The sequence below is a fragment of the Pezoporus occidentalis genome, unplaced genomic scaffold (genome assembly GCF_034315485.1).
Source record: "Pezoporus occidentalis ecotype Australia unplaced genomic scaffold, CSIRO_AGI_Poc_V1 ctg93, whole genome shotgun sequence".
NCBI classification, from domain to species: Eukaryota; Metazoa; Chordata; class Aves; order Psittaciformes; family Psittacidae; genus Pezoporus; species Pezoporus occidentalis.
In genome coordinates, this window is record NW_026916294.1 from 2917169 (window position 1) to 2938638 (window position 21470).

Genomic DNA, 21470 nt, shown 5'->3' on the forward strand with positions numbered 1-21470 from the left:
CATCGCTACCGAGGAACAGCGGCTTCCGCCTCGGTACGTGTCATGGCGGCTGTCACATGGCTCCTCCGCAGGGAGCCCGCCCTCAGCTGAGGCCCGGCGGCGGGGACCGGACGAGAACCGCCCCGCTTCTCCCGTGAGCTCTCCGCCGCTCCCGGCCGTGCCGCCGCGGGGGTCCTGCTCCCTTCTCCCCGGTAAGCAGCGCTGCAGGCAGGTCACCCGTTCGGGAGGGTGTCGGCGCAGCTTCCGCCTCTGTCTGTGGTGCTGAGGGGACCCTACTGGGGCTGTGGGGCCTGGCTGCGCCTCTGTCGGCTGTCCCGGGTCAGACCCCGCCGCGGGGCTGACGGCGGTGAACCGGGGACACCCGGCTAGGAGTGGGGGTAACCGGCGAGATCGGTGCGGTCGGGCCGGGACGATGCCATCGGCTGTGTGCTAGCGCTGCCTGCGGCGGGTGCGTGACGCCGGGCAGGGCCGGAGGTGGCGGCGGGCCCGTCGGAGAGGTCTCGGTGCCTGGTCGGGGCTCGGGGGGCCGGGCGGGCTCGGTCAGTGTGTGCCGCTGGCCCGCGGCGTGCGGCTGAGGCGGGTTGGACACGGAGGAGCTCCTGTCAGTGCGGCGGCACCGCTCCGCTCTGCAGGCCGCTGCGCAGCTGTGTGGGGATGTGGTGAGGGGCGCCGGTACGGTAAGGGAGTCACCTGCCGGGTCAGGAACACCCGGCCGGTGCGGGGAGGTCGCTGCTTGGCTCGGTTTTGTTAGCAGAGCTACGAAGCGTTTGGTAGCGATGGAGGAAGATTCGGGGAGGATCGTGAGGTGATGGAGGGAGCTCGGGGTCTGTGGTCCACGGTCCTGCTCTGAGGAGCATCACCTCTGAGGTCAGGGCCTTATCCCATGAGGTCGTCAAAGCCCTTGAGGGTGGAGAGACCACACCAGCTCTTTGGGCAGGTTGTTCTTCGGTTTCGCTGTCCTCACGGTGAAGTTTCTCTGTCTATCCAGCACGGACCTCAATGTGCACCCATTATCCTCCAGCATCCTCCAGCCGTTGAAAGCTCATAGGAATGCTGATGTTGTGTGTTTGCTGACATTGAGGTGAAAAATAAAAAGATGGTGTGTTTTAGCTGTACTCTGTCAAACTTCTAGGTCTGTTACATGTATGTCAGTGCATCCATGTTTACAGCAAGGGTTAGCATGTAATTGCACTTTCATCAATACCAGTGGTGCCAATAAGGCTACTAATGGTATCAGTAAGGCTACTAATGGATTGATCAGAGACAACAGAATTATCTCAGTGAATGGAAATTATATGGGAAATATTCAGCCTTATGCAGGAGGCAACAAATGCGTGGGGGGGGGGGGGGAGTAGGAAAGTTTGCAGCAATACAGAGTAAAGGAGGTTACAGCTTTTTGCCCAACTTAAAATAGTTGCCTCAGAAAGCAAAGAGGGAATTTCAAGGGAGTGACATTCTGGAATTAAGCACATGGATGATGCAGACAAGGTATATGGAAACTCAGTGTTTCAAATGGGAAAGATAAAGAAATATAATTGCTTCTGTGTGATTATATACAACTTTTCAAATTATTTTCTTTTATTACTGTTTACATTTGGAATATATTTTTGTGAGCCAAGGAGCATGGCATATTACATATCATTACAGCATCTCAGCTGTTCTTGTTCATTTCTATCCGCACTTTAGATTTGGCATCAAACAACACAACAGAAGGAAAATGACCCACTGGTTTCACCGCAACCCTCTGAAGGCTACAGCTCCTGTTTCATTTAATTTTTATGGGGTAGCCACCACTCCAGCTGCAGCAAAGGTTTGCAAGTAAGTGTGCTTGTGGTTAACTTCATGCTGTCTCTCAGTTTGGGGGGCATTCTTAAAAGTAATGGTTACTCTTCAGTTTTTGTTCTGAAGATGATGAGAAATGTGTAGGCTGCGAGACGAGTGTTTGGTTACAAAGAATGAATTATCCAGTTTTCAAGTCTCTGAGTGTGCGGCAAGGCCTATTATAATAATGCGGAGGCGAAAGAGTGAACATTTCATTGTCTTTCTGATGACTGTGCATTCTTCTGCAAAACATTACTTAAAGTCATTTCTATAAGTGAATAAGACATGAATGTTCTATTGTAGATACGAATAGAATGAAAAGAGATCTCAGCTTATTTGGTAGATCTGTGCTTATCTCTTCAGATGGTCATCCCATTCTAATGTTGAAGAATGTTTCTGCTTGTTACTTCCCTTCCCCTTGCACCCAAGATCTCAGTAGATAAAGGCATAGTTATTTTACTTTAGATTAATAATAAGTACTGATTATCCATTGCTGTCTGACCAAAAAGGTGGTGGTATACATGGATAGGTACATTCTTAATAGTACATTTTTGGGTAGAATTTCTTAGAGATCTTTGTATTGTGTTTCATACCCTCCATATAGTGATCTGAGGTTATCTCGATCCCGACTGTTGGAGCTGTTCACAGACTCAAGTTGTAATCCAGAGATGATGAAGAATGCAACTGACCTGTACTTCTCACTCTTGCAAGGTAGGAACATTAATTAGCAATACTGCTAATACATCAAGAGGTGCAGAGTTTGAGTTTAATGACACTTCTCAGAATGTGTGTTGTGCTAATCTTCTATAAAGAAGCTTTGCACTTCTCAGGAAGGAGAGTATCTTCATGGGTCCGTAAGCTTGATACCAGTCATGGGTACTTTCTGTGAGTCCCAGTGTTCTTTGTGACCCTGCCAGTACTAAGTGTTGGCAGTTCTATCCTCTTGCTTTTAACCTCTTTGTGCTTATCTTAGGTGTATATATAGGTGCTCGTTAGAACAGTAGCTACGGTATCAGTAGATGGTCACCTATGATGATGCGTTCCCTCGAGACCTTCCTCCTGCCAGTATTTTGATAACTCTCTCTTAGCAGTCAGGTGCTCAGGCAAGATTTTTAGGACTGAGTTGTCAGGAATCAGCTGATTCATGGAAACTGTGATCCTTCAGTCTGTGGGAAGTGAAGTAGCTCATGTTGGTTTAGTTCCCTCAGCCACTGGGATGATGTAAAACAGTGTGACATAAAGGTAAAATAGCAGTCCATGTTGCTGCAGAGAAGATTTGGAGAGTTTCTTTAGGAAAGCATCACTCTTGATTGCTAAAACCTGCTGCATGTGAAAGGAGCAAGTATTTTCTGAGTTTATAAATGTGTCAGCACCTAGAGCTATAGCTCAAATAGCTGCTGTTGCAAGTCTTGAGTTCTTGGGGTCTGTAAGACCTGATCAGATCAAGGCCAGACTTACTCTTCCCTGAAAAATTCCTTGGGCCTGCATGTGTTAGGATTTGAACATCTGATGGCATAAACTTCAGTCCACCGACTGCTGCTTTCTGAGCTGCTGGATGTAAAGGACTAATTTCCTGTAGCCCTGGAGACAAAAAAGAATAATGAGTAGGTAAGTCATAAGCCCTTTTCCTGTTGACCAGGCAGCTCTTCCTGGAATTTCCCAATAGCCACTATGGTGTCAGGGAGTCACTTACTCACCTTGAGCAGTCTCAGTCATCCTGTACCTGGGTCAGCCCAACTCCCAACTAGTTACCATAGAGGACATGCAGACACCTGCAAGGTTTGCCTTGAGCAGTCAGGACTCACAGGGTTGAGTTGGAGACCTGCTGGGCAAGGAGTTTCTTGTAGCTAGTTAGGGTTTTTTGCACATCTTGTTCTGAAGATACTGAGGAATAAAAGCCTCAGCAAGTAACAGGTTTTTGAGCAGTACAGCAAGAAACACTGTTTTACCTATATCTGTGTTCTCATTGATCCCTATTCCTGTATTACTTGTTTCTGTTTCTTACCTTGACATTGCCTGTTGGTACATTTTTTTAATCCTACAGGTTTTATCCTTTCACTGGATGACTCTTCCCAAGAATGCAAGTTGAGATATATTCAGAACTTCAAGTGGACAGACACGCTGCAAGGACAAGTTCCAAGGTATATACACTGTTATGATTACAGGGTATGCATCTGTTTTCTTTTGGTCTATTATGTGTATGCACATGTGTGAAGGAAGACTTAGAAGTGTAGCAAAGTAGTTTTCAGAACCTTGTTGCTGTGTGGTTTTGATAGTTGCTGTACTGTATTAGGTGCTCTGAAGCATGTGCTGCCTTTATGTAAAGGTGTGATCAGAGAATCATAGAATTGGATTGGGTTGGAAGGGACCTTAAGATCACATGGTTCCAACCCTTCTAGTGGATGCTTTCCACTAGACCAGGTTGCTCCAAACCCCGCCCAACCTGGCCTTGAACACTGCCAGGGATGGGGCAGCCACAGCTTCTCTGGGCACCCTGTGCCAGTGCCTCACCACCCTCACAGGGAAGCATTTCTTCTTTAGATTTAACCTAAATCTCCCCTGTTTAAGTTTAAACCCGTTACCCATTGTCCTGATTACTAGAGTCCCTGATGAAGTCCTCTCCAGCATCATTGTAGGCCCCAAATGCATGATAATAATAAAATAAAGATTTTTGTGATAAGTGATTGTGATAGAAGGGTCTGTTGTGTTTCAGTTGATCTACGAACTATATCTGCAGTTAGCTAGAGCAGTACAGAAAACAACCTTAAGAGTATTAGTGAATTGTATATGATAACACAGATTACTACAGTTTAAAACTTATATTTGGCACTATTGCCTGACCATTATCTGCTGAGTTTTTTGAAGTACATTGCTGAAGATCTCATTTTGTCCTTGTCCTCTGAAGCTCACAGTGCATGTGCTCCTGGTACAAACAAACAGAGCTTCTGTTTTAAGTAGGGATACAGATCTATAACCTCCTGGATGATTCAGTTCACCCTTGCTATTGTAGGCAAGTGTGTTGTATAACCACAGTTACAAATTTGTCAAGCTTTATCTAGAATAAATGCTCAACTTCCTCAAAGCTTTTATTCCCTTTGGAAGACAATCTGTTGATTAGGGCTCTCTCCTGGTTTTCTCATCGCCATACGCACTTGTCCTTGTGCCAGCATGATTCTTCCCACTCCCACACCTTTCTTTTTAAAGTTTACTAGTTTCTAAGCTATCCTGAGCTTGTGATTGGAAGTTCACTCTTTCCACAGACCATGTTTTTAGCTTCTGAAACTCCCTGCTATTTGCACATGCTGTTCGACTGCAGTTACATAAATACTTGCAATAACATTCATTCGAGGGAGACGTAATAGACTCTGACTTATTAACTCAGGAGCTACAAGTTTAAGGGAGACATTCCAGAGCAAGGCTTTCCACAAAATGTGCAATTTAAGGAAAAAAAATCATGGAAAAATGTCAGCCACACCCAAAGCTAAACAACTCTCAAGTTACTGTTTTAAAGTAAAAGTTCCCAAATGGGAAGGGGAGGCATCTGAATGTGGGAAATTGAGTTCTTAAAGGGAATAAGTAAAAACTGAAGTCCCTTTTAGGCAGTTCAGCAAGTGGGAAACTGTTGACTTCTTAAGTGAAAAGTGTTTTATGGGGAGAAACATTGATTTATGTTTGTGTGACCTGTCAACAGAGAGAGCTTGTCAGAACAAAATGGAAAGCATTTAATTGTTTGGGGGGTGTTGTCTGTCTGTAGTGCCCAGCAGGATGCAGTGTTTGAACTGGTTTCCATGGGATTTAATGTGGCTCTGTGGTACACAAAATATGCATCAAGACTCGCTGGAAAAGAAGAGTAAGTGTTTTTCTTTTCTTAGTAATTCCATTGCAGCAATATTCCACCCCAAAAATTAGCAGGTTCTGAGTTCTGACTGTTATAGTGCAAGTCTCTCTGAGACAGTAGGAGTTCGAGGAGGCAGATGGACTTCATTCATGTGCTGTAATGTCCAAGTGCACTTCTGTCCCTTCTTGCGTCTATGACAAAGTGACTGTGGTATAGAGAAAGTGTCAGTTCTGAATAAACCCTTCATCGGTCCTGCTCTGAGTGTCCAGATACAAAATAAGGATTCTCAGAATTACAGCTCTGCTGACTTTTAGCCCTACAGAGTTCTAAAGCTTTTGCCTTTTAACACTTGAAGTTACCTTTAACTTGAAAGACATTAGAAGGTCTTTCATTTCTTTTTTCAAGTGAGTTCTATTTGATTATTTAATGATTGGACACTGTAAAAAAACTTCTTTACCATGAGGGTAGCACAGCAGCAGGACAGGTTACTTGAAGAGTCAGTGGGCTCTCCATTTGTCAGGGATTCATCTAGACAAAGCCATAACTGACCTGATCTACTGTTGTCTGTAGCTCTCCAAAAGTGGGAGGTGGGACTAAATGACACCTAGAGGTCCTTTCTAACCAAGATTTCATCCATTTATTCTGTATTCTTAGTATAACAGAAGATGAAGCAAAAGACGTTCACAGAAGCCTGAAGATAGCAGCTGGGATCTTTAAACACTTGAAGGTAGAAAAACTGTCTTTGCTGTCTATTCTGTAAGTTGTTTCCAAGTACTTGACTTTATCTTAGAAAAGCATTTGCTCTTCTGACAGGGTTACAGAATAAACAAATACCTCAGACTGTCTGAATGATGCAAGAAATAAAAGGCATGCTGTGCAACCACTCAATCCTTGCTACTCTTTCCCAGTGGCAGTGGAAGAGTAATGCCCGATAGCACATGCACAGTGCAGCCAACTGTCTTGGGATCTTCACTCAGTGTCGCATCCATGCAGGAATAAGGGACTTGCTTTGCATTGGCAGCTGTGGTATTAAGTCCAAACTAACTTTGGGACTTGCTTTGTTCTTAGGAAAGTCACGTTCCAAAACTGATTACACCTGTAGAAAAGGGAAGAGATTTAGAAGCTCGACTTATTGACTCATACATCATCCAGTGCCAAGCTGAAGCTCAAGAAGGTATCTTCAAATCTGCGTTTGTTTGGGTTGGGAAATGACAGTCTTTGTGGGTTACTTTGGTGTCTCATGAAGTCTGCTTGGCAGCAATGCCTGGTTTTAACTCTCCTGAGGTACTGTGGTTTAGTGGGGTGAGTTGCTTTTAAAGAAACTTCAGTTACAATTATAGGAGGAAACTGCCAAAAATCAGTCTGGTATTACACATGTAACCAGTTTGGAAGAACTTGTGTGTGACATTCCTTCTCTCTTCGTTTTTCCTTTCCTTCAGTTTCTTCACCACCATGCTTGCCTAATGTAAATTCCCAGTCCCTTTAAAAAAATACTTGCAGCTTGTTTACTATCCAGTCTTCAAACTAACTTTCCTCCAGCTTTTCTATGGATTTCGAAACATTCTATCCAAGAAACAATCTGTCTTTATTCTGCAGTTTGCTTGACTGCACAATACTTGTTCTCTGCTCATGCAGGGGGTTTAAAACACTAAATACCTCTGCTCTGATGTGACATCTTGAATTAAACTTAAATACTGTGCGATGAAATTTCTTTTTTCAGTGACAATTGCTCGGGCTATTGAACTGAAACATAATCCAGGATTAATAGCTGCTCTTGCTTATGAAACAGCTAACTTCTACCAAAAAGCTGGTGAGTGTCTTGTTTTGTATCCTTAGTGACCTGGTTTATGCATTCTTGCCAGCAGACATACTTTACCCGCCCATCAGTTGTGATACGAACACTGTTTCTCAGTGGACACATGCTTTGTGTATTTAGCTTCTATTTAGCCCATTTAAGGCTTCAGTTATCAGTGTAACAGATATATCTTGATAAAGCCTTTTGGTTTTGGGGAATCCTTTTCTGTAGCCACTGGCAGGAAATGTTAGTGAGGGGAAACAGAAGACAGAGTAATGTCTTGAGGATATATAATAGCTGCAAACAAGAGGCTTGATGTAAATGGAGTGTGTTTCAGCTACCTTTGGGCAGCACATGATGATGCAGACTGTAAAGCGTGCGTAATGCACGTTAATTATGTACATACTTCCAGATGACTGAGCTATCTGTGGCTTTACTGAGGCAAGTAGGAACAAAGCAGAAATATGGGAGTCAATATAAGAGATGGAATATTGTAGCATATGTAGGCTTTTATAAGTCGCTACTTGAAATTAAACTAGGAACAAGCTTTGAAGTGCTGCCTAAAAATACTTAGCAGAATTAGCCTTCCAAACTTAGTGGATGGCAGTTTCAGGGATTCCAGGGACAACTGCATGATAGCTCAATAAACTGCATGGTTTTGGTTTTTCTTATAGTTTCTCTGTGTTTTTGCAGAAGTAATTTATGTCACATGTTGCTGGCATCTTTAAAGTTAAGATCTGTTGCTGAGTTTAAGAATTCTGGTCTTTGGGGGGTGTGTGATTTTTCTTTTTGGAAATGTCTTAAAGAATAACTTGACATATGTGTTATAGATCAAACATTATCCAGTTTGGATGCTACCTATGCAGGAAAATGGAGGAAGTACTTAAACTTGAAGAACAGTTTCTATATGGCCTATGTAAGTACTTTGCTTGACAGCTGTCACAGCTTTTAATGTTGTCCTAAGGACAAGATAGGGAATGGGGGCTTAAGTGTTGCCTTGACTTTCTTTCTGTGCTGTGAAGGGAGATGGGGCAGTGTTGACAGTGTTTGAAGTGGTTTGTGGAACCAAGTGAAGTTACTGCAATGTGGAATTAATTTTGATCCCATATTGTTAAGTGAAGCAGTTCAGGTTGAGTGTAATACTGCTGTTCCGTTGTCTGCCTCACAATCTAACTGATCATCTTTTTGAATTCCCTGAATGAAACTGCATTAAGCAATGTTAGGTGCCGTTCCAAGTGCTGTCCCTTTGAGAGTGACTGATCTCTTAGCAAGTGCAGTGCCTCTCTTGGGATCATCAGCTGCTCAGTTTGCTGTTTATTTCTTGTTGCCTGCCACAACCTGTAACCGGCTCTTTCACACTGTAATAAAGGCCCAAACTAAGCTAACACAGTTGTCTTTCTCTTACATAGCTGAACCTGTAGCTCAAAGCTGCTTGCCTTACTAGCAAGTTTGAGAGGTGAGGGAGGCTCAATGCTGTGGTACTTTTTTGTTCTTTGTGATATGGGCAATGGTAGATTTAGGTACCACTTGCAATACTGTGAGAACAGAGTAATGAAAGGAAGGAATGCAAGGTAGGCATTAGTTCATGGGATTGTTCCTTTACCTATGGTATTTAGTATTTTAAATTCAACAATTCCTGATAATGGAAAAGAGGCAGTTCAGTTCTCACTGGAATACAGTACTATATTCAAGTGTAAGTGTAAAGGAATGGGACTTTTGGGGCTGGAAAAGTTATTTGGACTATGGCAAAATATGTCAAGCAGCAGAATGCTTCATCGCTTCTGCATCAGTGATATTTGTTGCAGGTTTGGTTTTTGACTGTTCAGGTTGTTTTTAATCTTTGCTTTGTAAACTTGACTGGGGTTCATCCTCTTTCTGTGATGGGGCTTGATAGAACCATAGAATCAACTAGGTTGGAAATACCTTTAAGATCATCAAGTCCAACCATTACACCAGGATTGTGGTGCACATTGATACAATAAGAAAGGTTTGAACTAGACCGTATACTAGTGCTTTTGGTAAAACAGCTCAAAGACTCTCATCTAGACTTGACACAGCTTGCTCCATACCTTCCTCATGGTGTTTATGTTGAATGCATTGTTCAGTGAATGCTGCTTTGATTTGCAATCCTGAATTGTCAGCTATTTGCAAGGAATGGCAGCTTCAAAGAGCTGCAACTCTGAAGTAAAGAAGAGCAGAGGTGAATCGGTGCAGGAAGTGCCCTGTGGTGCTGGTAATGATTTTGTCCTCTCCCATTAGGCTTATTGTTACCATGGTCAAACTCTACTGGCAAGTGATAAATGCGGGGAAGCAATCAGATCTCTGCAGGAATCAGAGAAATGTAAGTGTGATTGAGACTGGATTATAGGGTCTAATGATGACATGCCTAGTTTATTTTGCTGTATCATGTTTATTTTGGTCTCCTATAAACTTAAGGTTTTTATCTGTCACCTGATGAAAATCCAGCACGATTTTGAATAGAGACAAATGTATTCTTTCCTGTATCTTACCAAAGACTGGCGTTCATAACAGTGCTCCAGAAAATATCATCTTCACTTCTCAGCCTGTTAGAGACTGGCTTTGAGCTACGTGCAGTGCAGTGTGAGAACCACTTGTCTGGTATTGATGGATGTTAAATTACTGCAGCCTTTTCTGCTGTGGAGGTTGCTCTGTCTTGCATTAAATAGTAAATCTAGATCATGATTGTTTGGTTTTAAACAGGTTTCAGTAACTTACTTCCTTTCTATTTCTTTAAAAGGTAGATTAAGGGAAGTTAGCAGTAGCTCAGTGTTTCTTCAAAGCTATTGCTACCCCAGCAGTCTGCTCTGCATAACTTTACCATGTTGTATAAAAAATGCTCAAATCATCACATGAGAAACCTTTAATATTAATTTTAAAAATAAATAAAGAATTTGTTAGAAGCAGTTAAGTTGGATTACTTTCGGTAAACCAAATACTGTGTTTTTACTGTGCCTGTTATTCACAGAAGAGTGTTTTCTTGCCCACTCCATATTAAGTGCTGTTTATTCTGGGGCATCACCTGTGTGTGGACACCTTCATTCCCTCTCTTTTTGCCTACCGTGTGGCACAGTTCTTGGGCTTATTGTTGCATTTTGCCTTGTGTGGAAGAATGCTTTCCTGCATCTTCCTCCCCAAAAAGCTATCTCTTGTTTTTTCCTGTTCCTGGTCACTTTTTGGATGCAGTAAATCTTGGCTGAAAGTGCTGCCTTTGAGCTAGTTTATTTTCATTTCTAAGAAGCAAAAAGCCTAAATGGATTCTGGTATCTCCTAAAACTGAAGCATTGTAGATCAGAACCCTGATTTAATAGAGTCATGTAAATGATTTTTGTTACATTTCTTGCAAAGTTTTTGCCAAGGCTGAAGCATTGTGCAAAGAATATGGAGAAACCAAAGGGCCCGGGACTACTGCCAAACCTTCTGGACATCTCTTCTTTAGGAAGTTGGGAAGTTTGATTAAGAACACACTAGAAAAATGCCAGAGAGAGAATGGGTTCATGTAAGTAATTTATGGTTTGGTGCAGTGCTCTGTATGAGCTGTTATTACCTCATTTGCCTTTATTTCAAGATAGGATGGTAAATTTTACTCTCCAGTTCTTACATTCCTTTAGGGCATGGCATGTAACTTAAAGCAGATTTGCTATGGGTCTGTGCTGTCACCTTCTGTGTTCTGTGCCAGTTCAGCAGGGCAGCTTGGACTGACATGGAGAGGTTAAGTGGTTTTCTACCTTCATTCCTCAGTGGCTTTGTTTCATTTCCTTCTACACCAGAGAGAGTCCTGCAGAGGTTGTTGTGTTGCTCTAATGTTCTCTTCCCAACTGCTGGGACCTAGTAAGCAAAAGAGGACAGAAGGGAAATGGAGAAGAGACTTAGCTGCTTCTGCTTTGCTACAGGGAAGCAAACACATGCTTTCAGTGAAGAACATGCTTTAGGGTGCTAGGAGCTTTACTAGGCTAAGTATAATTAATATTGTGAATAGGGCTTTCTGTTAGTTAATACCCCTTCCAAAAAGAGTTTGGAAGCAGTTTAAAACAGCAAGATTAGCTTGGCTTTAGAATTCTTTTGCTCATTTCTTTCTCCCTTCCCCTCCTCTTGTGATTTAGGATTCCATAATAGTTTTGTTATTTCCCTTGTTATGGTATTTAAAGACCTGCATAATAGAGAAATTGACTAAACAAAAATAATTGTTAAGTACATGAAGCTGAATTTTATACCCCCATTCAGGCTTCATGTTGTACCAAGTCTTTGTGGGTGTTGCAGTGGTGTTGCTATTATGCACTGTGGCACATTAAGGCTGATTGAGGAAAAGAACCATCCTCTTCATCTTCCTTGGGAAGTATTTTAAATCCTCCTTTTAACATTCAGCTGGGCAGGCTGCTGGGACATCAGGCCTAGGTTGTGCTTTGCCTCGAAAGGTTGGACCAGATGATCCTTGAGGTCCCTTCCAACCTGGTGTTATATGACTCTATGTTTTTTAAGGTCTTTTGGAACAAAAGGTGCTTTTCTCATCAAAATGCTGGGAATAATGGTTATCAAGTAGCGAAAAAAAACATGTGGTTATGAGGGGATGAACAATACCAAGAAGGAATTGCCTTTGTTCTTCTGAATCTCTCTGACAGAATGCATGTTGGACAGTACCTTAATAAAGAAAGAGAGCAGCAGTGAGGGTCACTGAAAAAACACAGATTGTTCTTCTTTAGAACTGCAAACAAGGCTTGCAGAGATGGTGCACTGTGTTTTAACTATATTGCTGTGTTCTATGACAGCTATTTTCAGAAGGTGCCAGCAGAGGCTCCCCAGCTAGAGCTGAAAGCAAACTATGGCTTAGTAGAGCCTGTTCCTTTTGAATTCCCTGCCTTGAACGCACACTGGACTCCTGACACACTCGCGGCATTTGATCTCACCAAGAGGCCAAAGGATGACGCTGTAAGATAATCTCATGTGCTGTTTTCTTGTTACCTTTATTCTGTGTCTAATACAGAGTTACTGGTTTACTTTTCTGCAATATTCCCCAGCTAAGGGCTACCACCTGAGCTCACATTTTCACTGTGCCAGGAGACCAATCAGTTAATTTCTGCTACACTGTCAGCATCTGGAAATGAGGAGTCATTGTTTTCTAAGTCCTGAATAAGAGGAAGTTCTTAAAGGTGTGTAAGATGCTGGAATGTTACAGGAGTGAGTCCTATAGAAGGTTCTGTTTTAGAAAAGGATTCATTCAAGGATGCTGAAACAGAGAATATGTGTCTTTTTCAAGGCTTGCTCAAAGCCTTCAGCCTCGAAAATAGAGGCAGCTATTAAATTAGAATATGTAAAGTTAGCTGTGCATAAATACTGTGCAGGCACAGTGGTTTGTACTTGTGGTATTTAGGGCTTTTTCTTCTTGCTTGCAGGCTAAACCAAAACCAGATGAAGAAGTAAAACCTCTGAAGGAACCAGATATAAAGCCTCAAAAAGACAGTGGATGCCAGATTTCTTAACTGCCATAAGTGCTATGAATTCACTTTGAAGCTGTATTAATGGGACTCTGGGGCTTTAGTTCTGATCTCCCTTTTTCTGACCCTTCTTTTTTAATTTAGAAGACTAATTTAATTTACTTTTGTTAGTGTGCATCTATCTTGCTTGAGAATGTGGTGGATTTCTAGGAGTTTATTTTTATCTGACATATTTTTGGGTTTAGTGGGATATCATAGAATGAATGGGCTTAAATGTTCCTATTGTGCCTCTAGAAAGTTTCTTTTTGTGGGTTTAGTTTCTACCCGCAAATAGCAAAGGAAGTATCATGATTGTAACGCTTGAGGATGTTTCCATTAAATTATATGCTATGTAATGTTAAATTGTGCAAACAAAAGTTTGCATGAACAGTTCTATTTGTCCAGGTTTTGCCATTCAAGCTCATCACCCTGTCGTGTTCAGATTCATCTAATTGGAGTGAGGGAAGAAAATCTGGGTTTGGTTTGTAACACCCCTGTGGTATTTCACAGGACTTAGAAAGCCTTAAGTTCTGTGTAAGAGGAGCACAATTTATATTCTGAAATGATTAGTATCTGTTCTTCCCTCTACAGATTAGGGTTCTTGTATCAGAATTTGTAGTAAGGTACTTAGCTTGTCTGTCCTTAAGTTAAAATCCTTTAATGTCAAAGTGTATATGAAAGTGATGCAGCAAGTAATATGAATGTGCTTAAAAGCAAAACTCAGTCAAGACTAAGAAAGAAAGTGTTTCGTAGAATTTGCTTCTTCCATTTCTGTCTTCTGTGGAAAATGTGATAACATTCTTTAGTGCTGAGCACTGCAGAACACCCATGTCAACAAAAACACAGCTTTCTGATGTGCTGCAAACACAAAAGACTGATGCATGCATTGAAGTGAGACCTTCCAGTCTCTAGGTACCGGTTGTTGCACCTCACTTTACCTGAGAAAGAAACTGAACAGCCTGCAAATGCTCCTGTTTTAAGAAAACGTGACGGCATATGCACTTACCATGAACTATACTGTAAACACATTCCTCTCTTGGTGCTGTTTGGATTGGTTCATCTTCCACTGTGATGTAGTTCTGTTTGAAATTCTTTATAGGGCTTAGAGTAAGTTAGCTTAGCAGCCAGGACTGTAGCTCCTTGAAGGCCCATGGAACAAAAGCTTTTGAGGAGGTTAATAGGAAACTCAAAACTCTTCCTGAGATACTGGACCAAACTGCAGAATTTGTTGCTGCAAAAGGCACAGATGCTTAGTGCTGCCTGGCATAGGCGAACCAAATGCAGAACAGTCCAGTGATGGATTTTTCTTCCAGCCAGTTTTGCACACAAAATAAGTGTAAAATCAGCTGAATTCCTTTGGAAGAAGTTTCTCTTCCGCAAAGGCTTGGGTGGGCAGAAGATGATGAGTATCAAGAAGAATTTATATCTAAAATTCCTCCATTTCTTCTGATGCTGCACGGGGGCCTGGAATATGGTTTATGAAGACTTTCTCATTTCTGTTCATAATTTCATCCACTGACTTTTTAGTCTTCTTGCATTGTTAAGAGACCAGCTTAGGTTTTGCCAGAATGGAAAGTGGAGCTACTGTGCTTATACAAATTTCAGTTCTGAAAATGTTTAAAGCTGTGGTCATCACCATTTGCTTAGCCTGCCCCCTTTAAGGCTCAAGATAGAGTTACCTCAGTTTCATAATCATGATTTTATTGTTGCTCACTGTTTTTCAGATGCTTGTGCATGTTAATGTGTATATGTCTGATCCTGATTAACTTCCTCTATGCAGACTAAGATGCCAGTTTCCCTCCTCCCCTCATTTTCCCTCCCATCTACTACACATCTAGGTCCTGGGACTCATTTCCAATGAGGCTTTTGCCCATGGGTATAATTCAATATATGAATATCTTAAAACAAAATGATCATGTCTAAATCATTCCCAAACAACTTTTTAGGAAAGGTTAGTTTTATGGACTTGTAAGTCTTTGGACTCTTTTTTGAACCAAGTGGTTTGTTTGAATCAAGTTCATTGTAAATAGTTTGGGGCATAACCAAGTGGATTATGTCAGATTATGGCATTACTTAAGCCTAGCTGTGTAACCTCTTATGCTGTAGCTGTTTCAGTAAATATGATGTAGTAGTTTAAAAATAGACTAATGGAACAAACTAACTCACTTGACATGTGTTGCTTTTCAAGGCAAACTTTGTTTACTTGTAGTTAAAGTCCTATAGCAAACATTGGATAGTTTTGTCCCAAAATAAGAAACTGGAGACAGTTTAGTTTGCAAAGTATAGAGAGCTGTGTGTCAATGAGCAGTTTTCTCTTTGGGTTTTGTTGGTTAGTGGCAAGAGTAATTGTAAATACTATGTAGATTAACTGCCCAATATATTTAGGAATATGGGTGAATAGACTGGGAGTTCCAGCTAATCTGGAAATGTAACAGCCATATTCCTTCTCTTATGATTTCCTTTAGTAATCTTTAAAAATAAGGTACTTTGAATGGTGACTTTTTAATACTCTAATGCTGCAAGAGTCTGGGTTTGTGGCCTCTCTCTGGTTTTAGAGGCTCTCATGGCTAAACCTGCAAATCTATTTGGTATAAATAGTCCTTAAAGATTTGTGTCCAATCTGAACTAGGACAAAACTGCAGCTAAATAAATTATGGCATGCTGGGCCCTCTATTTTGTGCTTTAAAAAATGCAGTGATTGCCTTTTAATCTGCTATAAAACAAACCATTGAGGTCTTTGTAAGTTTTCTATTCAAATACCTTTCTCCATGTATTTAAATATACTTCCTCCTTGTTTCGTGTTCCTGGTTTACAGTAGTTAATCTCCATCCAGCATGTGACACTCCAACAATGGAGGGACTAAATTTGCCCCTTGGATGCTGATGTCTGCCTCCCACTGGATTCAGTAGAGGAGTTTTTGCCTGTCAGCCTAAGGATGACGTTTGGTCACTTCAGTGTTCAGCATGGATATGTGGTGTGTCTGTAATGGTGGTGGTGGTTCATACTATAAGCAAGAAAGCAGATCCCTGTATCTGTGTAGAATATAGAGAACTTTGCACTTTAGAGAGTTCTGATCTTGCAGTTTTGGAACGATACAATGTGGTTGTAAATATTCCTTCCTGTCATTTTGATTTTGTTGCATTGATTTCAGTACTGTGCTATTGGTAAGACTTTTTATGGGAAACATTACTAAAATGTACTGTTAATTGTCTGTGTATAGAACAAACTCATGAAGCAGATCTTTACCTTTAGTATTGGGGGAACATGAGAGGAGGCTGTAGTTCATCTGCCTTCCATGTCAATGCACAGAAATGAAAGTTTTCTGTCTCTGGGGTGATAGATTTCATCCCATCTCTGTGTCTAAACTGTTTCAGCATTAACACAAATCCTGCTCATGCTTATTAATTATCTCTAAAAAAGAAGTAATCTGCCTCTAAAGGTCATTGCCAAATTGTCATAGCAGCATGAGCTGCTTTGGGGTTTCTTCTTTCTTTTTCCTTCTGACTAGCCCAGTTGAGTGAGGAATAAAGCACAGAGAATGTGACTGGCATGGAAGAGCCCCTGCAGTGGGTACCTGTCTCCAGGTTCTGAGTGCAGTATAAAGAAAAGCTTTTCCACAATGACCTCTGCTTTCACTCAGATCTTTCCCTGCTGGTGATGCTCTCAGTTTCAACAATGTCTCATGGTAACTAAGGGGACCCTTGATGTAGGAAGGCCTGCCTCCTTTGGTGCCTTCATGGATTACAACCTCGAAGCCATCCTGTACTCCCAATAATCAGACTTCAGTGGCATCAGCTCCAAGATTGACCACACAGCCTTATTTTGTGCAGACAGTCACCATGCAATCTTAAGCTTCATAGTTTGCAGATTTATGTTTAACCACGAGTTTCAGAATACCACTTAAATAAACAATCTCAATGTATCGGGTTTAGTTTCGTCATTTAAAATTTAACGTAAAAGGGTTTATCTTGAATGTTACTTTCTCCAGTTTAATGCAAATTTAATGATTATAGAGTACTTTATCCTTGCAGTATGCCAAAGGAGGACTTAAATGAGGAAGATATGTGAATTGAGTGCATATGGAAGTAGTAGCTACAACGAAGCACTTCAAGTCATGGAGCAGAATGAGAAAAGATGGAATTTCCAAACTTCTGGTTTTTAAAAGTACTTAGGTATGATTTCCTATGCCTGCACAAACTCCTACTGCTTCCCCAGCTCTGTGACACTGTCTGTATACTCTGTGAAGAGGTTATTTGGGAAGTTACTTGCTGGTCACTTCTCTACACTGCCAGCAGGTGGGAACATAGGATTTGTGGGAAACATCTCTTTCTGTATTCAGATGCTTGGTTGGCTTGTTCCGTTTGTAGTGTAAATACACATAATGTCTTTTAGCCTCTCAAACTTTAGCACAGTTTCTAGCAGAAATAAATAGTCTCTGTTGGACTCTGATGACTGTTTCTTTCTGAAATAAATCTTCCCTCAACAAGGTCCATTGAAAAAAGTTACAGAGGAGGTGTTTCATTCATGCAGGTTGACTTCAGTAGAAGCATCTGTAACTGATTCTGTGATTATCTGTAACTTTTCCTCCTTCCTAGTGATTTAAAGGATTTCAGTTTATACATAGACCTCAGAGAACAATAGTTTGGCTGTCTAAAACTATATTTTCCTTCATTTTGATCATTCCAAATCATGTTATGGGGATGTGAAGACTGGACAATTTGAGCATAGCATTGGGAATCTGACAATGTCCTGGAGAGCAACTTTCTGACAAATTTTCCTCACTGGTTTAGAAACTAAAGTGTTTCTAATTCACAGGGTTTTTTTTCCTGACACCAGGCTCATCCCTTCAACCATGGAGCCAACCAAGCATCTGGGGAGGGTTCATGATTTTAGCATGTAGCTGCTGGGCTGGATTATTGTTTTTCTTTCCTCCATAAAGACAGTAATCTTAGCAGCAGCAGTCTCTGCTGAAACAGATTTACTCTGAAACAGGTTACCAATTCACACAAAGTCACTGGTGTCTCTTGAGAGCTCCTGAAGACCCACAATTTGCCTCATGTTTGAAAACAGCTGATGAGTTCCTTAGAACACTTCAGACTTAAGGAAGCTGACCAACTCCTTGAAAAAGACTTATCTGTCTTATTGTGGGCTTTTTCTAGTCCCTTGCAGGCTACTTCACTTTCTAAGTGACAGGGAAAAAAAACCTAGAATTCCATGCTTTATTGCTTTCTTTATTTTCTTCTGCATTTGAGTAAGAAGTGAAATAACCACCAATGATGCTTATAGCTAACAGCATTGGGATAAAGAGGATGAGTGGACACTTCAAACCAGTTTTATAACTGCCTTTACAGATTGTATATAGATGTCTGCACATGGCTTGCTTTGGTTTGTGTTTGCAAGTTTTCTGTTGAAGCCATAACAAAATGAGATTTGGCTTTCTGAAGGTGAAAACAGATTCTGAGTAGCAAGTCCTAGACTCATTTGTTATCAGTAGCTTTGGAAAATGCAAGGCTCAGTGTTGTTACCCTGTTGGAGGAAAAGTCTGCAGGGTATTTTCTCTAAACTGTGAGTTCAGGCAGATCAAAGCTGATGGAGAGCTAAGTTGTCTCACACTTCTGTGACTAGCACATTCATGTCATCTGGGCTGATGATGTTGCTCAGATTTCTAACTCAATCACAAAACTTACAGCACTTTTTCCTGAGATTGATGCAAGTTGGCATTCTTGCACTCTTCAGCTGTGGGGGGGGTGTGGGAACTCCTCTGACAGCACAGGCTTTCTGTCTTAAATGACTTGCCTTTCTAAAACCACAGCAAACCTTATGGTTTTGCCTTAGTTCTCACAGGCAGCTGGTGTATAAACATACACACAGAAAGGAGATTCTCTCGTGCAGCTCAACTATCCACCTCATCAGACATACCTAGCAGTGAGCAATTTAGAAAACCTAGATTAAGTTTTCTATGAAGAACAGCTTGGAGAAGCACAGGGATACCAAATGTGGTCTGTTGGTTGTTTAATAAACAGGTAATGTAGAGGCAGAGCTGTAAAACACACAGGGAAGTTCAGATGAAGACAAGTGGTGGAGTGGCTGTTCATTACTGTTGCAGCATGTGGAATCTTCAGGCAACTGAATGCCAGTTAGAGCAGAGCTACCGACGTCCTGGCAGAGGCCAAAGTGGGATTGACTGGCAGAGAGCCACTGCTGCTGCTGGGGTGGCCTGAGGAGTGTCAGGAGCTTGTGAGATGGGACTGTGCTTTTGAGAGCTGTGGAGTCAGCCTAAGGGTTGTCTTGTCTTCTGCTTGTCTTCTGCTGTGGTGGTGAACATCTGTTTACTGTCAGTTGGCTTATAAGGGAAACATGAACCATTTGGGTGAAAAGCTGTCATTCTGGTCTGTGTTTTATAGCATTTAGCGTGATTTGACTGCAGTCTGTCTGGGAGATCTCTTGCAGAGAAGCTCATTTTAGGTAGGTAATGAGTGAGTTACTGTACTTTTTTGGTGTTGATATTTAAGTGGGCACAGGATAGCAGTTCCCAGAATAGCTGTTGCTGACTCCTACTTTCCTGGAAGGTCAGTTCATGATCACAATTTCTTTGTCCTGCACCAGTCAGCATTTCTTCTGTCCAGCCAGCTACTCCTCATCATTTAGGTATCCACTGAACTTCTCAGGGATGTCACAGGACTCTGGCTAAGGGGGTATCCTTCTTTGTCAGTGTGTTTACGCAGTCACCTTTGTGGCAGCTCCTGTTAATCTTTAAGTTCCTCTCATAAAAGAGGGTTTCAGTTCCCCTGGTCACCCTGCGGCATTACTTGCATGTTCAAATTCCTGTTGCCTGGCTCTCAAAGCCAGACTTGTGTCTAATATTCTAGGTGAAGCCTCACTAGCAGAGCATGTTGAGTCTTCCCTGTCAGAACCAGACATGCACCTCCTGGTGTCTCCAAGGATCATATCTGTCTGTTAGAGCCATGTAGTGGTCTCTAATAATTTTGCTTCATGCCTCCAATCTTTCTGTCCCAATGAATGACTCACCTTCAGTTTACAGTGTCGATTTTGGTAGCTCCTAGATCTAAGATTGCACTTGCTCTGTTGAATTGCTGCATAATCTTAAGGTCAGGTATTTTGTTTGTGATACGCAGATCCTCTTCTCTTGCTGACAGGACTTCCCCAGTTTTTGCCCTTAGCAGGTTAGTCAATACCTTTCCTCCTCCCCCCCCCCAAACTATAATACAGTGCATAACAGAACCAGGACAAAAGCACTCTTGAATTTATAAAGAAAACAATAAAATTCCATAGTATATAGTGAAGTTATGGCCACTGAGGGTCAGCAGAGTTTATATTTTGCTGCAAGTTTATGGTTTCTGGTCAACAGCATGAAGTTGGTCCAGGCAGCAGCCCTCTGGATGGCTGCAGACCACTAACAGTATGCGCCCAGGAACGGTATTGCAGCTTTACAATGGGAAGAGCTGTAACAAGGTACATCGTTTAATCAGGTTATGCTGAAAAGGACATCTTTGTCATTACTTACATGGGGACATCTAGGAGCCCATGCATGCTCTGAGACCAGGAGAGCAACTACCTTTTCATAAAGGTCACTGCCAAGGCCATGGAATACTGGCAAACTCAGACAATCTCTTGCCTTGTGTCCCAACAGCTGCTCTGTTCCAGGGCATTTCCCTTTGGTTTTGAATACCTAGGGCCAGCCTTAGTGTGAGCAAAAGACCAATTTGAAGGCAACAGAAAAACCTGATTATCACACAGGTCAGTAACAACCAGAGTGTAGTATATTGGGTATGTTATGAATTTTGTGCAACTTTCACAGTTAGACCAGCATGGCAGAGAGCACTTGCAGAAGAATCAAAATAGGATGGTTCTAATTGAGAGTGGACCATTTTGTAATGGTAACTGCATCAGCTACCCAGGTAGTGGTTGTAATGTTCCTGAATCCTTTGACTAATAGAGTTTTCTTTATTTCATATAGACTATGCTGTCTATATTTCAAGTTCCTCTCTTACCCTATTGACAAACTATCCTTTTGTCTTTCATGACCTTTTCCTGTACTTGACTGTTGCTATGCCTCCCCTTAGATTTTCCATCTGTAGACTAAACACCACCACCCCTTTGCATCTTTCTGCCTTAGTCTTAGTCCTTAAGCTATTTACTTATTCTTATTGCTGTCCTCTGGATTTTCTCTCATTTCTCCACATGCTTTTCAAATGCTGTCATGGCCAAAACAGAACAGAAGCCTCCAGCTGGGCCTCACCGAGACAGAGTAGTACAGATCTGCTACCTAAGCAGCTGTTTCCCATCTTGTCTAAGGGCAGATTTCCTTACATCCTGGCAGGGGGGTTGGAACTAGATGATCTTAAGGTCCTTTCCAACCCTAACTATTCTATGATTCTATTTGTTTTACAGAAATTCTTTTGAATTTATTTCTATTTTCTATGATACTCTTAGCTATTTGCAAAAATATATTCACAGCTACATGTATTGCACCAACACATTCACTGATGAAAATACTGAGTATAAA

At 41.7% G+C, this 21470-nt stretch overlaps 1 protein-coding gene across 2 annotated transcripts; it reads left to right on the forward strand.

Moving 5' to 3' along the window:
• The first annotated feature begins 39 nt into the window (after nt 1-39).
• On the forward strand, nt 40-16865 carry BROX (BRO1 domain and CAAX motif containing). Of its 2 annotated transcripts, none has more exons than XM_062605880.1 (13): nt 40-191; nt 1687-1818; nt 2426-2532; nt 3866-3962; nt 5576-5671; nt 6314-6386; nt 6728-6833; nt 7380-7469; nt 8285-8370; nt 9714-9795; nt 10821-10971; nt 12239-12398; nt 12863-16865. In XM_062605880.1, the coding sequence occupies exons 2-13, from the start codon at nt 1718-1720 to the stop codon at nt 12947-12949; spliced, it is 1236 nt and encodes a 411-aa protein (XP_062461864.1). In that variant the 5' UTR covers nt 40-191; nt 1687-1717; the 3' UTR covers nt 12950-16865. The 2 variants fall into 2 exon arrangements, with proteins under 2 accessions (XP_062461864.1, XP_062461866.1); XM_062605882.1 differs by lacking the exon at nt 40-191 and adding an exon at nt 456-503.
• Nucleotides 16866-21470: the final 4605 nt, after the last annotated feature.

Coding starts and splice junctions, on each gene's coding strand:
- BROX (XM_062605880.1), top strand. CDS start 1,718: ATGACCCACTGGTTTCACCGCAACCCTCTGAAGGCTACAGCTCCTGTT. Junction 6,834..7,379: donor CCAAGCTGAAGCTCAAGAAG/GTATCTTCAAAT, acceptor TTCTTTTTTCAG/TGACAATTGCTCGGGCTATT. Junction 9,796..10,820: donor TCTGCAGGAATCAGAGAAAT/GTAAGTGTGATT, acceptor TTTCTTGCAAAG/TTTTTGCCAAGGCTGAAGCA.